Source organism: Taudactylus pleione, unplaced genomic scaffold (genome assembly GCF_031769625.1).
Source record: "Taudactylus pleione unplaced genomic scaffold, aTauple2 ptg000041l, whole genome shotgun sequence".
In the NCBI taxonomy this organism is placed as follows: domain Eukaryota; kingdom Metazoa; phylum Chordata; class Amphibia; order Anura; family Myobatrachidae; genus Taudactylus; species Taudactylus pleione.
The window spans coordinates 72999303-73017317 of record NW_028284443.1 but is presented as its reverse complement, the minus strand read 5'-3'; the positions used below and the strand labels follow the sequence as shown (position 1 = coordinate 73017317).

The window sequence follows — 18015 nt, the reverse complement described above, 5'->3', positions numbered from 1 at the left end:
GTGTCCCTTACCATAGAAGGAGAAAAGGGTATAATTGTACTTGTCAATAAATTCCTTTCTCCAAGTCTAATGATTTATACTCAGTCCAGGATTGTGTGCTCTATTTGACCCATATTGTCTACTTGCTGGGGATGAGCAAGGAAATGTGGATGTCATTGAGAGTAGTTGGTTATGTTTACATAGCTTCTGAGCAATGGGTTTAACAGAAATGAGACTGTTCTGCATGTTCTCCTATAATCTCAGTGTAAAACACAGCACAGCCTATTTTGAGATTAAAGTTGTCACATGCTTAGTTTGTATTTTTTGTTTTACCTTTATATGTGCATAAAAGGATTACTAAGCTACATAATTACTAAAGTACCTGTCTTTATAACTTTGATATATTTAAATAAGTGGTTATTATGGTGAATTATTAAATATTATTTTATATTCTCTTTCTGCCACTACAGGGTCAGTTTTCTTCAAGTCCAATTCAGGGTGGACGAAGAGCATATAGTCTTGGTAGTATAGCAAGTCCTACGTTCTTTGAACATTCGCCTCTCAGAACCACGTCTCCAGCGTTTTCCCCCATATCTTCTTTATTGGGAAAAACACCAATGGCAGGTGAGTGTGTAGACCTTTCGGCTAAAGGTTTATCTGCACAGGTTCTTCTTAAAGTAACCTGTAGCTGAATTTTCCTTCTAATTTTGTCAGTCAGCTCCTTTTTGGGCGAATTGTGAGGAATGCACGGATGTATTAGCTTTTTTTGCTGCAGAAGAAGGGATTATTAAAGGCAAATAAGTGATTGGAACCACAACGATCAAGTCAAACAAAGTACAAAAACTATTTATTAAGCTGCTAGGGGGTCACATACTAAAAGCAAATAATTTTTATAGAGAATAATCCGATGCATGAAAAACGAACAGAACAAAATATCGCCAGGACTAGCATGCACGGCTAGCCTACCACAGGACCGTCTCTGGGATATTCTGCCGTTCAGCAGGTCAGAGAAGTACACTCTATAAACGGATATGATCATAAATTATATCAATGCAAACACCAGGTTTCAAGTTCACAGGTCAATTTCCTATAGGTTAGGGGGTCACGACCTTCCGAGGTTAATGGCTATTTAATTGATGGCTAGAGTCTCTCAACATTGGATTGTTTAGTAAACAATTCCCAACAAAGTATTTAGAATAGTGAGCGGCAATAAACAAAGTTCATGATATCCCAAGATGATAACGAATCTGGATAAATGAATATTTGTACAGCTAAAGTATGTCTTATGTTAGTATTACATTAATATTGAGTGAAACCGCTTCCAAAGGTGACTCTCATTGTCCTCTGACCTCTTTGAGTATATTGTACAATGAGTCTCCCCAGAATAAATCACTGTGCTGGCGCGATCATTAGCTGTGCACTTCTACCTTTTGAATGCAACATCAGGCTGCCATAAAAAGGCAAAACTTCCTCACCAGGGAGGCGGGTTTTCAGTCTGCAAGCCCCAGCAGAGGTAAATTGAGGCAGTACTTCATTATGTATCATTGTGATATGCAGTGATGCATAATAGTTACCGCCACCCACCAATGGTAAATAGATCCCGTGCAGCCTTAATCTACTAATTTAAGTCATTATATGTTGGCTATAAAAATGAACACACTAATCCTTTTTATTGAAAGCATATAGAGAAGGATATTAACCTAAACATTTGATTTAAGAGGCATCTGACAGTCTTGTTCTTGCTCAACTGTTGACTTAGTGTGTATGCTATGTCAAATGGTTATACAAATTAAAATCTGAAGGCTCCAATCCAACTGTGTTTGCCTGTAACACTGTGCCCCACCTATTCTGGATTATTTGTTTAACTCAAAACTCTATTGAAAAACTTTAAAAGATTTTGTGCACAGTGACGTAGGTTTAGTCTTCACTAACCTGTCTATCTATTTATTTTTTATTTGCAACATTCAAACCCACATGTGTCCTGCTAATCTGATAATAAATAAAGCCTTAAAAAAAAAAAAAACTTATCACAGGTCCGTTGTACCTTGGAAAAATCTTTTCCCTAAATGACGAAGAAGGTAATTAAAGCTCCCATGTTGTTGCTATCATAGCTACTACCATGTTAGCAACTGCGATAACACTGTTTTCTACTTCAGGGTCCACAGGGTTGACCTTGGGGTATAGGTTGGGAACCAAATCCGGGCACCACGCAGTTAAAGCTTTTAGCTCCCAGGATGCACTTGGGTCCACTCTCCCTACAACCCCGCCCCCCAGCCAGAGGCACCTCAGTTTAAGTTGGTGCCCGGCCGGAGTCGGGTCACCGTTAGGTGCTGCTAATCAGCTCCCCACTGCACTAAGATTAAAATTTATTTTAAAAAAGAGTTTTATTATTTTTTACTACTCTTCAGAGCGGCAGCGTCAGAATGTCCAATGGATGTCTAAGCTGCCGCTCCTACACCCCGCCGGCGCTGCGACGCCAGTACAGATCTGGGGATCGCAGCGGGACCCCAGAGCCTGTACTAGCCGGACTCTGGAGGAATCCCTAGGCTGCTGCCGGATCGACGGGGACAGGTAAGTCGCGTGGTCACCGCTTGCGGTGATCCACGTATGTATGCAGCCTTATGCCTCCGGTCTCTGGGGACAGACCAGAGGCGCTAGCGGTGGCGGCGGGCTCCCCCTCCATGGAGGCATACCCCGCGTGTCCACTAGCCCACCAGGGATTATAACGGCAGCGGGAGCCGGCATCCCGGGGGGTTAATTGCTAGCCAGGGGAGGAAGCCTTCCCTGTCTAGCGGCTCCTCCCCTCAGCTCAGCGCGCCTTTCAACACGCAGTCTGGCGTCGCTGAGCTGCTTCCTCCGCGGGCCACGCTTCTTCTGAGGTCTCCAGCGGCCATTATCTCTCGGTGGTGCTGCAGAGCTCCTAGGATGACAGTGAGCCCAGTCTCCCTGCTTACCTGGCCATTTTGGGTGAGTGTACACAGCGCTATAGCCTTCCCAGACACTGAATCTGGGCAGTTGAATGTAGCGACATTGTGCAGTATATTATATGTCATGCAAATGTATGTATGTATATATATATATTTTTCTGCATTGTATGTGACTTATGCTAGTGCTGACTGTCTGCTTTTCTCACCTGGTCAGTGTATATCTATCCCTTTTCTTTATCTGCCCTAATACCGGTGTACCTAGGGTGGTTCTGAGACCTCACATATATATATACTTGTTAATATTTGTGAGGTTTGTCACATACTGTTGCGTGCTGCACGTTGCCATATTTTAGATGGAACTGTGTGTTGCATACTCTGATAATGGGTCCCTGCAGCTAATCTTAGCGTCAGTCAGGACCGGTATGGCGCTGCTTAATATTTCCGTCAGGATAGTCAAATATATCTGACCAGGAGATTGCGCACGATACTGCACCCATTATTGCTATCCTGCAAGCCATGTGCTGCAGGAATTAATGCGGAGGATTTGACTCAGAAAGGTTTTGTATGCGGCGCCATCTGGTGCCGGGCCCCTTGCACGACCCCTTTGGGCGGTTTATTTCTCAGGATCCTCTCCTTTGAGGATCGCCGGGCGGGCCCCATTGTCGTAACTCGCTTGTGGTTACTTCACCATACTGCCCTTTTCAACTCTGGGTATCTCGCAATTTCTTGCACTTTACTCCTGTGTCACAGACTATCGCTCCCTGCCGGGGTTTATCACAGTACATGAATTACCTCCGGTACCGCATCGGTCTGTCATTCCCCTTGCAGGGATTACCACAACGGCCACCCTGGTGGATGTCGTTTTCTACGAAATACTAAATGGCGTGATATACGCCCTGTGGTTACTTCCCAGTGGCTCTGCCGTGAACTGGAGGGTGTATTCGGCTCTTTCCCCCTCACATGGGGGGAGCCGATTTTCAAGTATTATTATCCCTGCTTTGGGGCTGGTAGCCAGGTTCATTCTGGATATAGAGAATGTCGATCCTCGTTTCTGCCAAGCGGGTGGATCTCATGGCGGGAGTCTGGCTGTCGCCAGATACGAGGAGTCACAAAGGCCTCCTGTTTCCCATTCCCTGAGGGTCCTCACAAGTAATAGAAATCTCCTTCTGGGGTGGATTTGTATGTTAATCGTCGGGTTACAGGCATTAATATGCCTCCCATCCCGGCCTGGATGGATTTTACGGATCCGTAGGTGGTAACTTTACCTGAAATCAATGTACTCGTTTTCAGGGCCTGTTGCCCGTCCTACCATGGCCATCGCGTGGTTGGTTAATACTGTTGCATACTGGGGTGATGCATTTGTAACGTTTTTCCCCTACAACACGTCTGGGATTCAAATGTCTTTTGCCGCTCACATAAAATATGCAGTTGTCATATGTGGGATTACCTACATTGGATGCCGGTCTTCTAACTTTCAGGGTTTCGGCTGCGTCTGTATCCGCCGCAATACCCTATGGCTACGTTATGGGAAAGCAGAGGTGCAGTCTCCTACCATGGGGAAGATCTTGTTTGGTCCGGCCTTGACAAGATTGTTGCATCATTGGCAGTATCACTAATGGAGAGATGCCGTCTTTAGCTACTCCCACTACATTCGGACTAACTCTGTTAAGTCTTTTTGTCCTCAGGGTCAGCCTAAAGGCCTGTTTTTTCCTAGGCTGTTGGCCTCCACGGGGGCCACCATATCTAGTACCCAGTTGTCCTGGACTTCTGGACGGCCCTGCTTCTACGCCGGAGGATAAACCTTCAGCCTGACGGGGCAGGTCTACATCTGGGGGATTCCAGAGTGAGATACTGATACTCAACAGCCTCTCATTGCTCAGGCGGCCTCTTCACAGGCGTTGTTACACGGGCCCTTCTTCCAATCAGGGCCTTACAAACCCAGAAAGCTATACAGCCTTTGCGGTAAGCAGAGCTATTTCGGCCAGCCTCACTATCTCAGCGAGGGACTGGTTGTTCTTTTTTCTTTCTGGGGCAATGACTGACTGGTCCTTCATTTGCCTACACTCTGTCTCAAATCCCTGAATCAGATTCCAAGGGTGTCTGGACTCAGGTGGAATCCTCCTTGCTCCATCATCCGACGTTTGGAGCCTGGGGACTTTATGGTATATCTGAGTATTCAGGATACGTACCTACGGGTACATACAGAGCCCTCTCATCGGCAGGGGTTCAGGTTTGCTGTGCCACAGCAAAACTTGTAAGTTTCGGGCTCTGCCTTTTGGGACTGTCCTTAACTCCACCGGGGTTTACCAGCTTTACGGATTTTCTGACGGTTCACCTGTTCAGTGTATCCGAATGCTCCTTTCTCTGGACGCCCTCCTGCTTTTAGCAGGATCACCGAGGTACTTTACCGCCGGGTCAGGATAACCGTGGCTTTTTCTCGGCACAGATAATTAGTCACCGGAGAAAAAGTCCTCCCTGCATCCCTCACAGGGTATTCTTCATCTGGGAGCACTGCTGGATTCTCAGGAATCTGAGACTTTTTCTGGCGTAAGACAAGCTCTCCGCTCTTCAACTTGGAGTGTGCGGATGTCTACGCGGTCGACATATGTCATTACTCTTGGTGATGCGTGGTCTCCCAGAGTGTCTACCTTTTGGGAGGGGGGAATGTGATCAGTTCCATTCCAGGCCTTGCCATAATTGACTCTTCTCCAGATGGATCGAGTTTTTTCCATCGGATCGCTGTTCGGACGATGATGCTCTCTCCGGAGGCGAGTCGGTCTCTGTCCGGGTGGCTATGGCCATCTCGTCCAGGGTATTCTTTGCTGCAGACAGTGTCTGGTCCGCATTCATTTCGGGGTAGCTGGACGTCTGTCGCTTCCGCCCTGCCACTTGTTGGAACTTTCGGCTGTCTTGGGCCTTCACTCTGGCCTAACCCTTATGTCACGGTAAACCTGCATAGGTTCAGTCCAACAGTGTCACAACAGTGGCTTCCAACTAGGCAACACTGGTAGTTCGGTGGCAATGACAGGAATGTCATACATTCTGACATAGTCCAAGGGTCTTCTCCTGGCCAACTCTGCAGTGTTCATTCCCGGAGCTCTCCATTGGGAAGCGGGCTTCCTCAGCCGTCACGACATGCATCCCAGGGACTAGTCTCTTCTCCAAGAGAGGTTTCAACTCCTGGTGAGCAGAGGGGGCCTCCCTGAGGTGTTTGGTCCTCATGGCCTTCTGACTCTATCACACACTACCGGTGTTACAGTCCAGCTCTAGGAGTACTGAAGCTACCTTCAGTGACTGTCAGTGAAGTGGTCCTTCCACTTTGTGTACCTGTGTCCTCCGGTCTCCCTTCTTCCTCGAGGTCTTCGGAAGTTTAATTCGAGACGGAGGGGCTTTCCTTCTGGGGGCTCCAGTTCATCCCAGACGTCACTGGTACTAGGATTTTCGGAGTCTCCTCATCGATGCTCCGTTCCTACTGCTTCACTATCTGGACCTGTTGTCTCAGGGTCCTTGTTTTTCCCTGGACCTGGATCGTTTGTCTATGACTGCGCCCCTGCTGTGGTCCTAGGGCTTCCCTGGCTCTGTCTTCATTGAGATGTTTAGAGCAGACAGGCCAGACTTTGCTGGGATCTGCCACAGACTGTGGCATACGTAATTCTTACAGTATCGTACCTGTCGATATGATCCTCCGGTGTCCAGGATTTCCAGATATTCTGGCATTCCTGCCGGCTGGCTTGGGTTTCACCCTCTGCCTGGCCTTCCTGACAGTGCGGATCTCTACACTGTCGGTATGGTTAGGATATGGAATTGCTCCACTCTGGTATCCAGTTCATCCTTTGGTGTGTTTTCTGGCTTATGCCTCCATTTGTCCTCCCTAGGGACTCCTTGGGAGTTAGTAGTGGTTCTTCGTTCCCTCCGGGGACAGTCGATGGAACCGCTGGTTGTCATAGCCATTACATGGTCTATTGCTTAGGCTCTCTCGCTTTCTCTCAGGGTGCTTATATTAACCAGGAGAGTGTCTGACTTGGGAGCATTCTCATGTGGCTCCCTCTTCTGGAGGGCATCATGTCAGGGTGTGAGTTGCTCTCGCCCTGTGTTTCTTCTTAATGTGGTTTTTAGGTTCCATATTATTCTGGAACTTATGGTACAGCCATTCAGCCCCCAGTCCTCTCGGCTGGTGTGGCCTCATTGACTGTGGTCCGGCCTTTTTGGATTTATGTGATCCGTTCACGCTCCTTACGGAAATCGGACTCCTTATTGGTGGTCTGAGATTTCTAGTTTTCACAGGAAAGGATGGTCGGCCTATAACTAAATGTTGGCTGGATGGCCTCGTATGTCTTCCTCAGGGGCTTACCCAGGGGTAGGCCTTTCTGTTGTTGATGCTTGTTTTTTTTTCTCGGGCCATGTAACCCTTGTGGGCGGCTCGTTGTGGCGCCTCGGCTGTTTTGCCTTACTAGGTGTCCACGTGGTCTTCTGGCCATACCTTTTTAAGGTTCTAGGCATTGGTTTCCTTTGCCTCTCAGGATGCTTCCTTTTTGGCGACTGATTCTCCTCTCAGCACAGGAGCGTCCCCACCCTTGGTTGAACTGCTTTGGGACATCCCCAAGGTCAACCCTGTGGACCCCCTATGGACCCTGAAGTAGAAAACAAGAGATATGGTAAGAACTTCCCTTTGTTATCTCTCTTTCTACGAAGTCCATAGGGTCCACAGGGCGCCCGCCCTGACGCACCTGGCTTCACATGGGCTGTGTTACTGGTCACCGGTTTCCCGTCTCCTTTTTCTGTGAGTATGGTTCTAGAGTGTTCCAGTTTTCTCTCTTTTTCTCTCCTCCTCCGGCTACTTACAAACTGAGGTGCCTCTGGCTGGGGGGCGGGGTTATAGGGAGAGTGGACCCAAGTGCATCCTGGGAGCTAAAAGCTTTAACTGCGTGGTGCCCGGATTTGGTTCCCAACCTTTACCCCAAGGTCAACCCTGTGGACCCTATGGACTTCGTAGAAACAGAGATAACAAAGGTAAGTTCTTACCATATCTCTTGTTATGTTAATGCAGCAGGAAGCGTTACGCCTCCTGCATGCATTACTGTTCCGAGCTGCCACCATGGACGCACCAACTGGAACATCTACCTGATCCTGAGCCGGCTGAGTGACCATGGGGTCACTCAAGCCCAGCGATCGCAGTTACTCAAGAGGCCAGGAAATCTCCATCAGCCGACGGAGATCCTGGCCTCTTCTCTCCTCCCCTCAACGGTGGCGACATGCCACAGTTTGGAGAGATGGAGGCCATCGCAGCCTCCTCTCTGCCCAGAAACGGCAGCAGACTGTCAATCACTGACCATTTGCTGCCGCTCTGCCTGCGGGATCGCAGACTTGTACTGCACATGTGCAGTAAGGATCTTGTATCGGCTACGGATACAATCGGAGGTGTGCGCTAACCATCGGGTTAGCGTACATCTTTGAACTATCATCGAAGTAGGGAGGTCTCTTCTGTTGAGAAGCAATATACAATAAATATTTAGCAAAAAAAATGGTACTTTTAAACTTTTTCCCACAACCTTGTTCCACTAAATTTTAAGTGTGTGTTATCCCATTAGTAAACATGCCATTTGTATTCCAAGATATCAATAAATCTAACCAACTGTATTACATTTTACGTACAGAACAGAAAAAGCTAACATTCCTTTCACCGGAAACCACTTCTGATTCAAAGTCAATGGATAACTCCTGTGCCAAAAGTCCTTTAATCGAAGGCTGTTCTCCAATCAAAAGTATTTTTGAAATTAAAGCGAAATCTTGCAGAGAAAATGCACAGTATCGAACATCTCTTTTCCAAATACCATTCCCCATTGAACACTTAGAGGAGGAGAAAGAGATCTCTCCACATGCAGCAAAGTTGTCACCGGAAGGCAGTATTGTAATACAGCTCCATAACATGGATACTTTTTCTCCTGATAGTCAAGCAGTGGACTCAATGGGCACTCTACCATCAAAAGTATACACACAGCAAGGGACTGTAAATGCCACAGATGAACTGAAAGACAATGACACTGTAGAAATGGTGGATCCTGGAGAAATTGAAGATGATCACATTTGGGTTAAGGATGCAGTAGTGTCTGATAACACGCCAATGACTAGTTTCATGACCTGCAATACATTTAGTGTGGAGACTTCTCACATGTGCATGTCTCCCCTAGCTGAGAGCAGTGTTATTCCTTATGACAACAGCAGCATCCAGGTAAGACTCTACACTCTTATTGTATCTATAGATAGTTGGTAATTAATGGTAACTGATACTGCTGTGAGTGTACTCAGAATTTCTCACCTCGGAGTGGGTCCTGCTACCAATGACAATGCTGTGGTGGGAGCAGGGGGCTTTGGTAGGGTAAATGACTAAACAATTTTGTACAATTTTCTACCTTTTTCTGGAACTTGCAACCTCTCCTCCCAACAGTCTGAGATCTGAATTGTAATTGGCTGTATGGGACATTTAAATAATGCGAACACACAGATGTGTCCTCACACATCTTTGCTGCAGTCACGCCAAATAGCCTTCCTCTGCGCACCCGGTCCCGTGAGACTGCTAGAGCTGGGTTTTCACTGAAAATGCGTTTGTCGCACTTAGACGACTGTGCTGATTAATTTAATATGTGACATTTGTATATCTGTGTGCAACTGAGTCTCTCTATCAGCATGCTAAGTGCGATGATGCAGTGGCCGCAGCTTTTTTCCATGCCAAGTTCCGTTTACACACTCAGTCGCACACAGATATACGAGTGTCGCGTATTAATTTAATTAGCACAGTCTCCTGGTGCGTCTTAGTCACATCTCATTGCAACTGAGACGCTTTTTCGGCAAAAAGACTCCAAAGCTAGGAACCTGCCGACTCAATCGCACCAGGCATGTTCTGCGTGGCATATTGAGGATAGATGTAGGAGGACACATCTGTATAAGAAACTTGTTTCCAGTGACTGTGCTTGTTTTTCCATAACTTCCTATGTGTTTACAGGTGGACAGTGGCTACACTACACAAACATGTGGCTCCAGCATAATGGATGGAATTGGTACAGAGGGAGTTTACAAAGAAAATGATACACAGATTTGTGAAAGTCAGAATGGATCTCAAAATTTCAAGGCAAAGGTATATATGTTTTTTGATTTGTCAATAACTAGCTTCTACTGTTGCTTTACAGCAGGGATGGAGAACCTCAGGCCCGGGGGCCGTATAAGACCCTCTGAGCTTTTTTCTGCTAGCCTCATCCGGCTAGCATGGTACCTAGAATGGCACCCTGCAGCCAGAATATATGCAGCAGTGCCGCCTGGAGCGTTCTTAGGATGCTTCAGACTGTCACGACGCTGCCCTAACAGCTCCCCGGAGCATCCTCAGGATGCTCCAGGCATTGCTGTAATCACTGGTGATTGTGGCCCCGCACCTGTGTGATGGCACATGGAGGGTCGTGGTCTGCATATATATCAAAATGGCCCTCGGCAGAAAAAAGGTTCCCCACCACTGCTTTACAGTCATTGCAGGGGTATAGATTTATATATTATAACCAATACTTGGGTTTAATCATTTTTATTTGGTTGATTTTTTTTTTCCTTCCTATATATGTTTCCCTAGTTTATGTAGAAAAATCACTTACCATTTGTTTGTATGTATCAAAACTATTCATTTTGACAGTAATTAGAAATCTTTATCTTTTACAGTACTTGAAAATGTTTCTATGTTTATTACATACCATTTATCAACACGGATCAGATGGCCTATCGTCCACATCAAGCAGTGTGTACCGGCTATGTTTCTGCCGATGTGCGCTCCCGCACATTGTCAGCGACATCGCCTGTTGGACCTGCATGTACTTGCTGATGCGGCACCCCGCCGGGTCCCGTAGTCAATGAGGTCGATACACACTAGTCTAGTGTGTGCCGCCCTTTACTTGTATATGCTTGTTATGGGTATTCTCAAACATATGCCAGTTTTATTCAGCAGAGATGGCATTGTATGAGATGGCATTGTACGAATACCTTGCCACAGTGTGTACTTTTAACTGGATTGCTTGTTTTGTAATGTCAAGTCAAGAACTGTGCTATCATTACTGACTCTTCTCATCATCCCTGACATATCTTCCTTTGAATTTTGGATCCAGGAAATTGCAAATGCATATATTGACTTGCAATAACATTTGAAATTAATTGTGTTTTTAACTTATTTCCTTATGAACTTAGTAAATTGAGATGCAGGTAGCAGTGATCTCGCTGAGTGACAAAATATGTGGGTCCCAGGGACCATCCACCTTGAAGAAAATGGGGTGCTACATGACCAGTTCTGGGTCACTTCATAATTTGCTTAAGAGCTTCCCATATTCCCCTCAGATTTCTCCACACATCGCCACATACCCCTAGAATGCCCATCTGAAACCCCCAACAGCATCAGACCTCCCCACATGCCCCTTGTATGCATATTTAATGCCGCCTTGATCCTACATGTGATACGACGTGTCTGTACACAAAACCCATAGTGAATAAGGCATTAGGTAATAAGAGGCATATTTATCAAAGAATATGTGCGGTATATCCCAGAAAACATTTTTGGTGGATGTTGCGTAAATATGAAAAACTGCCATGCTGTATGTACAGGGGACCACAGCAGATAATGAGATATCCGCTGCAATCCCCCATTTTCAATCTCAAAAGTAGCCCTCATGTTGAATTTAATTCCGGTACGTGGCCCCCGTAGCTAACGACATCTTCAGATGATGTCAAACATTATAGGCTATGGGTTACACTTCGCACATTTACTGGGAGAGGGATCCATACGATCCCTCCTCTGCATTGGCTGCTCTGTATTAAAATACACACAACGGAGCTCATTCTGTAGGGGACTCGTACATGTGCCATAGTCAGACGTTTGATGTTTGGTTCTGTTAGGTAAAGCAAGCACTTAATTGGTGTAGGTCACACATAATGGGGGCTATTCAGTTCAGCGGGAGTTGAATAGCGCCGGGAAGTTGATCCCAGAGCTGTTCAATTCAGAGCGCTGTTTAGTCCGACACTTACAAGTTAAGCTGCAGAATGCCGGCCCTCGCAACTTAACCTGTGTGTTTAGTCGTGAGAACCGGCATTCTCTGACTAAAGTGCCGGCTGCGAGGTGGTTAGTGCCGCACTAAGCCTGCAAACAGCCTCGCAGTCGGCACTTTAGTCTGATTTCTCCTCTCACCCTCAGGAGGGTGCAAGAAGAAACTGTTTAGTCGATCTAACTGCGCTTGAATAGTTCCGGGAGCTCTGTTCTTGGTGGAACAAGATAAGATTCTTGGATATAAAGTTGTTAATCAAGCCACATAAACAAATATCAGTTAAAAAGACATTTATTACAAAGTAAAAAGTCTTAGAAAAGCTGCATACACACACAATGATTTTTTTAATGATTATCGTTTAACGATATTCGTTTGCAAAAATCGTTCACTTTCTGAGTCAAACTATGAACGATTATCGTTCATGCGCGTTCACGTTTGTAGTTCAGTCAGACTTGTCAACTCAACGATTTTCATTAAGGGAATATGCAAAGATCGTTTGTAGTTCATAAAAATCGTTCATTACACATTAAAAATCTGACAGATAATCTGACAGAAAATCGTTGGTAACAAAATCGTTGTGTGTGTATGCAGCTAAAGACTTAACTTGCTTAGCAGCTCATCTACTTAGGACATCATAAATGGTTCATTTCCAGGAGCCCCCTCCAACACCTTGGAGCTGGAATTTTGCACATCGAGAGAATGGCAAAGGCTGATGGCTCTCCTTTGTCCTGTACTTTAGAACAGCCTGCCAGTGAGCTGTGAACACAGCTTACAAATATGGGTATAAATCTGTTTCAAGCTACTCTATTGGTTAAATACTCATAAGAAAGGTGTACCAAACTACGTATGCGTAGAAACCTAAAGACAACGCCTTGAGGATTTATGGCGTGTCTAGTTTCCACATTCCTGTACCACCTAATGCAATGCCTGACCACCACCTAATGCCTGACACATTCATAAAAGCTTCATGGATAGAAAACTACCAATCTCCTGGAGCTAATTGTAAATAAATTAAATTGGCTATAAATTACCAGCAGCAAGTACGCAAAGTTTGTGCAATGCTACAGAGACTGTACACACGGGGATTGCCAGGGTTGGGGAGTGTATCACAATTCACAGCAGATTTACATGCTGGACACTGATTAATTTAACTGTGCTGGGACGCCAACACCGAGTTTAATTATATATAACACAGGAACTTGGATTTTTTTACATTCTGGATGAGCGATTTTAATGTGCATAAAAGGATAGACTATTTTTTATAATATGCGTGAATCCAATACTGCTTTTCTGAGCAATCGATCTTTCCAATTTTAAATTACAATAGTATCGTTTTATATGTATCTTTTCTCTGGTTTATCTTCTTTTCTCTTTACACCTGTCTGGGGAAAGTAATTTTTTTCCATGTGCAAAGTGTTAAATATACTAATATTTGTATCTAATGCAATCTATATATGAAAGTATTTTACTTATTACTATTTCGCTATAGTTTCATGTTTTCTCTATTGAGATACAGTACTAAGTTTACTTGGCATTGTATTCTATTACACTGTATGTTATTATACATGTAGGCTAGGACCTAGCGCAGTACTTTCTTCCTCCTTTATATTCATAAAAGCTTCCCACACAACATGGCTTTCAGCAGGCATTATGCTCTCCCATTAGAAGCTTCTTCCTGGCGCTATGAACAGCGCGCTGAATTGAACCGATCCCAAAGAAGAGGGAAGGCACTTTCCCAATTGACCAAGCCCTAGCTTAGCAGTTTTACAACTGATATACTCTGCAATAGGTTATCTCCTGTCCTCAGCTAGTCTTACAGAAGCACTGAGGGGTTTATCAGTTTTCGATTGATTTTCTCCTGCACGTTTGTCCTTGCAGCTGTACGTACTGCGAGATCCAGTGCTTCCTTTTTGTGTTTATGTACGGTTTGCCTTCCGCTTTTATATTCTGACTCTAAAGAAGGGTTTCTCAAAGAATATTTCCTGGACAATCTGTATGAAGGTCTTTTGAATTTACATCTTGGGCAGACGCATGGACATTACTAAGCCTCTGTGTACCAGACAGACTACATTGCTCACAAGGGCTTGGTCAAATTTTGTTTTCTTCTTTTCCCTTAGTATTTTGCTTGCAGTATTTGGTTACTTGAAACTCGTTGAGCAACCTCTTGCAATTCAGTCTTTAGAATGGCGATAAGTTTTGGAAAAAGCTACTTTAATCTTCATAATCTTATGAATATCCATCTTCCACCAATAAAGGATGATTTTTACTTATACACGTTTCTGAGGTTTCTTTCTCAGCACTTGCTCTGAGGAAATTCCTTCATATTCTAGAATGTAGGAGCACCATGAATGCAATAGCTAAATGTACTATATAAACAGTAACCTACAACATAGGCACACTTTTTAATGGATGCAGAGTAGAAGTTGCAACTGAGTTATTGGTGAGTCATTCTATTCCTCCACCTACTGCTAGGGTTTGTTGATTTCTCCCAAAATATCAGTTTTTAGGAATTAAATAATTATATTACAATATTTATATTAATGCAGCTAAAATGATAGCTTATTATACTGAATTCATATAAAGTATACTCTTATATTGAATGGGAAGCTTACTTTTCTATCGGCTCCTTTGTCCTACTTTAAACTCCCAAGGCCACAAAGGTCCAGTTTTCTCTCTAAAGCCTTTTGGGCTAGTTCTTTGCCCGTGATTTTGAACAAGCAGCATTGTCCACTCATTTGTATCTCGGAAATAAAATGACAATGAGAAGGGGTGTTTGTTTGCTCCTGGCTTTCATATCCCTTGTCATAACCCACAAATGTGGGGACTAATGTCCAGTAACTGTTCCTTATCCTCTTTGGTTTCTTTTTAAATTAATAATCTAAAGAGGACACTGTGTGGATAAGGCACAATTTCTATACAAGTTTGCTTATTTTAATATCTCTTTTCATTATGGCTATATTTTTATTTATGTTATGAATCCTACTCTTCCAATTAAGGAGTTTTCAGCATTAGAAGTTAAAGGTTATAGACTGCAAGAAGCAGAGTCTCCAGAATGTGAACACCAGACTCGTAAAACAAGCCATAAATCGCATCACCCTGCACTACACTCCGGGACTTGGAAGCTCAGCAGTGACCCTCTATTTAACCGACTAAATAAAAATGGTATGTTTACACTTGTTTTTTTTGTTGTTTTTTTTTTTATAGAAACCTGTTCAATTTTAAGCAACGGTTTTAGAAAACTAAGGGAGAGGGTGGTTCTAGATGAATAACTAAACCTTTATTAACATTGTAATCCTTTAATTGTTTTTAGCACGGCTTCAGAGCCCACAACAAACCATGGATGGAAAACCGGTGTTTCATTACTTGCAATAGCTTACTTCTGACAAGATAATGGTTCGTCTTCCTGACCTGTGAGCTCTGATACACTTGATGTACCTCGAACCAATGAATGTGAAGATGTGGTTTTAAGCCACTAGCCTAACGCATATTTATTCATTTAGAGACATAACTCTGAAGAATCTGTGGGTGGCTCCACCCCAAAAGTTTTTTTTTTTTTTTTTAAGGACTATTCAAAGATGTGGAATAAAATGAACGATTAGAGTACCCTGTTTCTGAAAAGTGAACTGTTGTATTTTTCTACATGTTATGATATTGTCATTTAATGTACATTTTTTTTTTTTTGTTTGTTTTTCATTTTATCCCACTGACTGCTTGGCAAACTGTATTTTTCTTTGTAGTTCCAAGGAGAGCAGTAGACTGTCTAAAATTGCTAAGTAAGCCTATTTCAGAGTGATGTATACACTCTAGTAAAAAAAAAAAAAAAAAAAAGTTACTGTAAACAATGACTGCCCATTATTGTATAGTTAATTGTGCAGTCCTTCGTCATCGCCTTACAATGCAGTACAAATATAAGCCTCTATCAAGGCAACCTTATTTTGTGCTCATTACTGATGTCCAGTTTCTGGAAACACACTAGATAGATCTATCTCTCCTTGGTTTTGTTTCTATAGTTTTCTAGTTTTGTCCTTATTACCATGCAAGGCTAATTTTATGTTTTTACCTTTTTTTTTTTTTTTACAAGTGCGTATATATACACGGAAATACAAAAGACAGAATAATTATGTATATGGTGAGTTTCCGGCTCTTGTTTCAATTGAGCTCTGAAGCTGCGTTCTGTGGAAACAAATAATCCACTTGATTTATCCAGAATCAGTTTTAACAGTTCATATTATGTTGTCTTTTAATTTTGCCTGCCATTTCTTACATCATACTGCTGTGGTAGACTGTTTTCTCTAGTAAGATTAATGGTATTTTGCAAATTCAGTGTTAATGGTACAGCACGGTCTGCACATGAGAATGGATACATCATATATGGGAGTGATGGTATGTCTATTGGTAGTTTTTAAATCTACTTCTTGGAGGGGGGGGGGTGATTCCTATATTATCAATGGTGTTACTAATTTTGCCCCAAATTGTGTGCTACAGTCCATATTAGCTAGACAGACTAGCAATTTGCATAAAAGAGACTTAAGTAATTGTATATGGTTATGTTCAACTGTCAGGGGGCTGTTAATAATGAATAATTGCTGCTGGGGTGTAACATAAAAGGTAATCTATGTGGTCATCGATGCAGGAATTTTGCACATTACCTTCTGAGAACCATGGTTCATTGATTTTGTGCAACTTTTAATATTGTGGTTCCAGAGTTTTGCTGCTTATCTCATAGGAGGGACCTTACCTTTTTATAAATTAATAAATAATGGTTTGGAGGAAGTGTTGACTATAATTTAGGGATTATTGTAAAAACCATGTCAAATTATCTTCTAGAATAAATGTTATTTTTATTTTGAGTCGTGCTTTTTTTTTTTTTTAATTTTGTGTTTTTCTATTTTGTTTTACCACAAGTGTAAAATTGTGAAAAAGTGTGTGCAAAATCGAAAACTCTGCTCATTTTGATTTTCCATTCAATGAAATGGCAATTGCCTTTCCAACATTTTATTGAGCCCATAATTGCCTACTGTTCCATAATGTCTGGGATACCCCCAGAATATTGGGAGATCTCCTTGAAAGATCAGCTATCCTCAATCTTCGCTGTGCTTCCCATACTACAAGAAAATGCCTACTTCTCTCATAAATGGGGATAGTTGATATTGCACATTATTATATAATATTTTTCCTCTAGATAACATACCTCTTAGCTTGTCCTTCATTTACAGTAGATATTCAGTAATCGCTTTAGCCGGAAGGGGATGTAGATCAGTCAGAATCCTGGCAAGATCTGTACTACAAATAAAATGGCCAGCATTCTCCAGCATGGAGTAGTTACCCACTCTTCTCTCCAGTATTTCATTAGTATTACTGGCTAGTGAGATTCTGCTGCACACAAAATTTAAAGGTAAGATTCTGCTCTAGTTCTACTGTACTTGTTTACTTTTTAATTATTCTGAAGTCTTTATCAGGAAGAGGTGCTCTAAAAGAAAACTGATGTTGCCCTCACCTTATTTATACTAGCCTGGAATACTGGCAGGCTATCCTCACTGTGTTGAACTAGCCAGTGCTTCTATACAAGACAGTATATTTTCATTCTTTTAGGTTTTTTTTTTGTTTTAATTTATTAGGAGCCTGAAATGTATTTGATTTAAGGCGCACATCCACTAAGCGATTTTATTGAGCAGCTGAACGATATAGTTATCGTTCCTAAATAGTTTGCAAAAATGTCTTAAACGACCAGTGATGCACGCTCCCGCTGGTACTTTAGACATCTATCATCGTGCAAAAATTCTGTGCACCCTGATATCGTCAGGTTCAGCATGTTTCCAGGTGATTGATGTGCCTACTCCTTCAGTGTAGGCACATCAGACTGACAAACGACTGCACGTTTACAATGTCGTAATCATGCAAACTACTGCACATCTTCTAATGGATGCGTGCCTTTAGTCTGATAGAGAGGGAGATAGATATAGATAAAAAAAAATTAATTCTGAGAAATGTAGGGTTCTATCAATATGATAAAATGTTATTCACAGCAATAATACTTTTCTAAA

General features: G+C 43.1%; 1 protein-coding gene across 1 annotated transcript in view; it reads left to right on the top strand.

Moving 5' to 3' along the window:
* Positions 1-16821, top strand: part of BORA (BORA aurora kinase A activator) — a 60571-nt gene extending 43750 nt beyond the window's left edge. The window contains exons 9-13 of the mRNA XM_088459382.1: positions 450-603; positions 8561-9135; positions 9907-10038; positions 14968-15133; positions 15282-16821. Coding sequence (XP_088315508.1) covers positions 450-603; positions 8561-9135; positions 9907-10038; positions 14968-15133; positions 15282-15343 — 1089 coding nt within the window. The 3' untranslated portion in view covers positions 15344-16821. The remainder of the gene's footprint in view (positions 1-449; positions 604-8560; positions 9136-9906; positions 10039-14967; positions 15134-15281) is intronic.
* The last annotated feature ends 1194 nt before the right edge of the window (positions 16822-18015 follow it).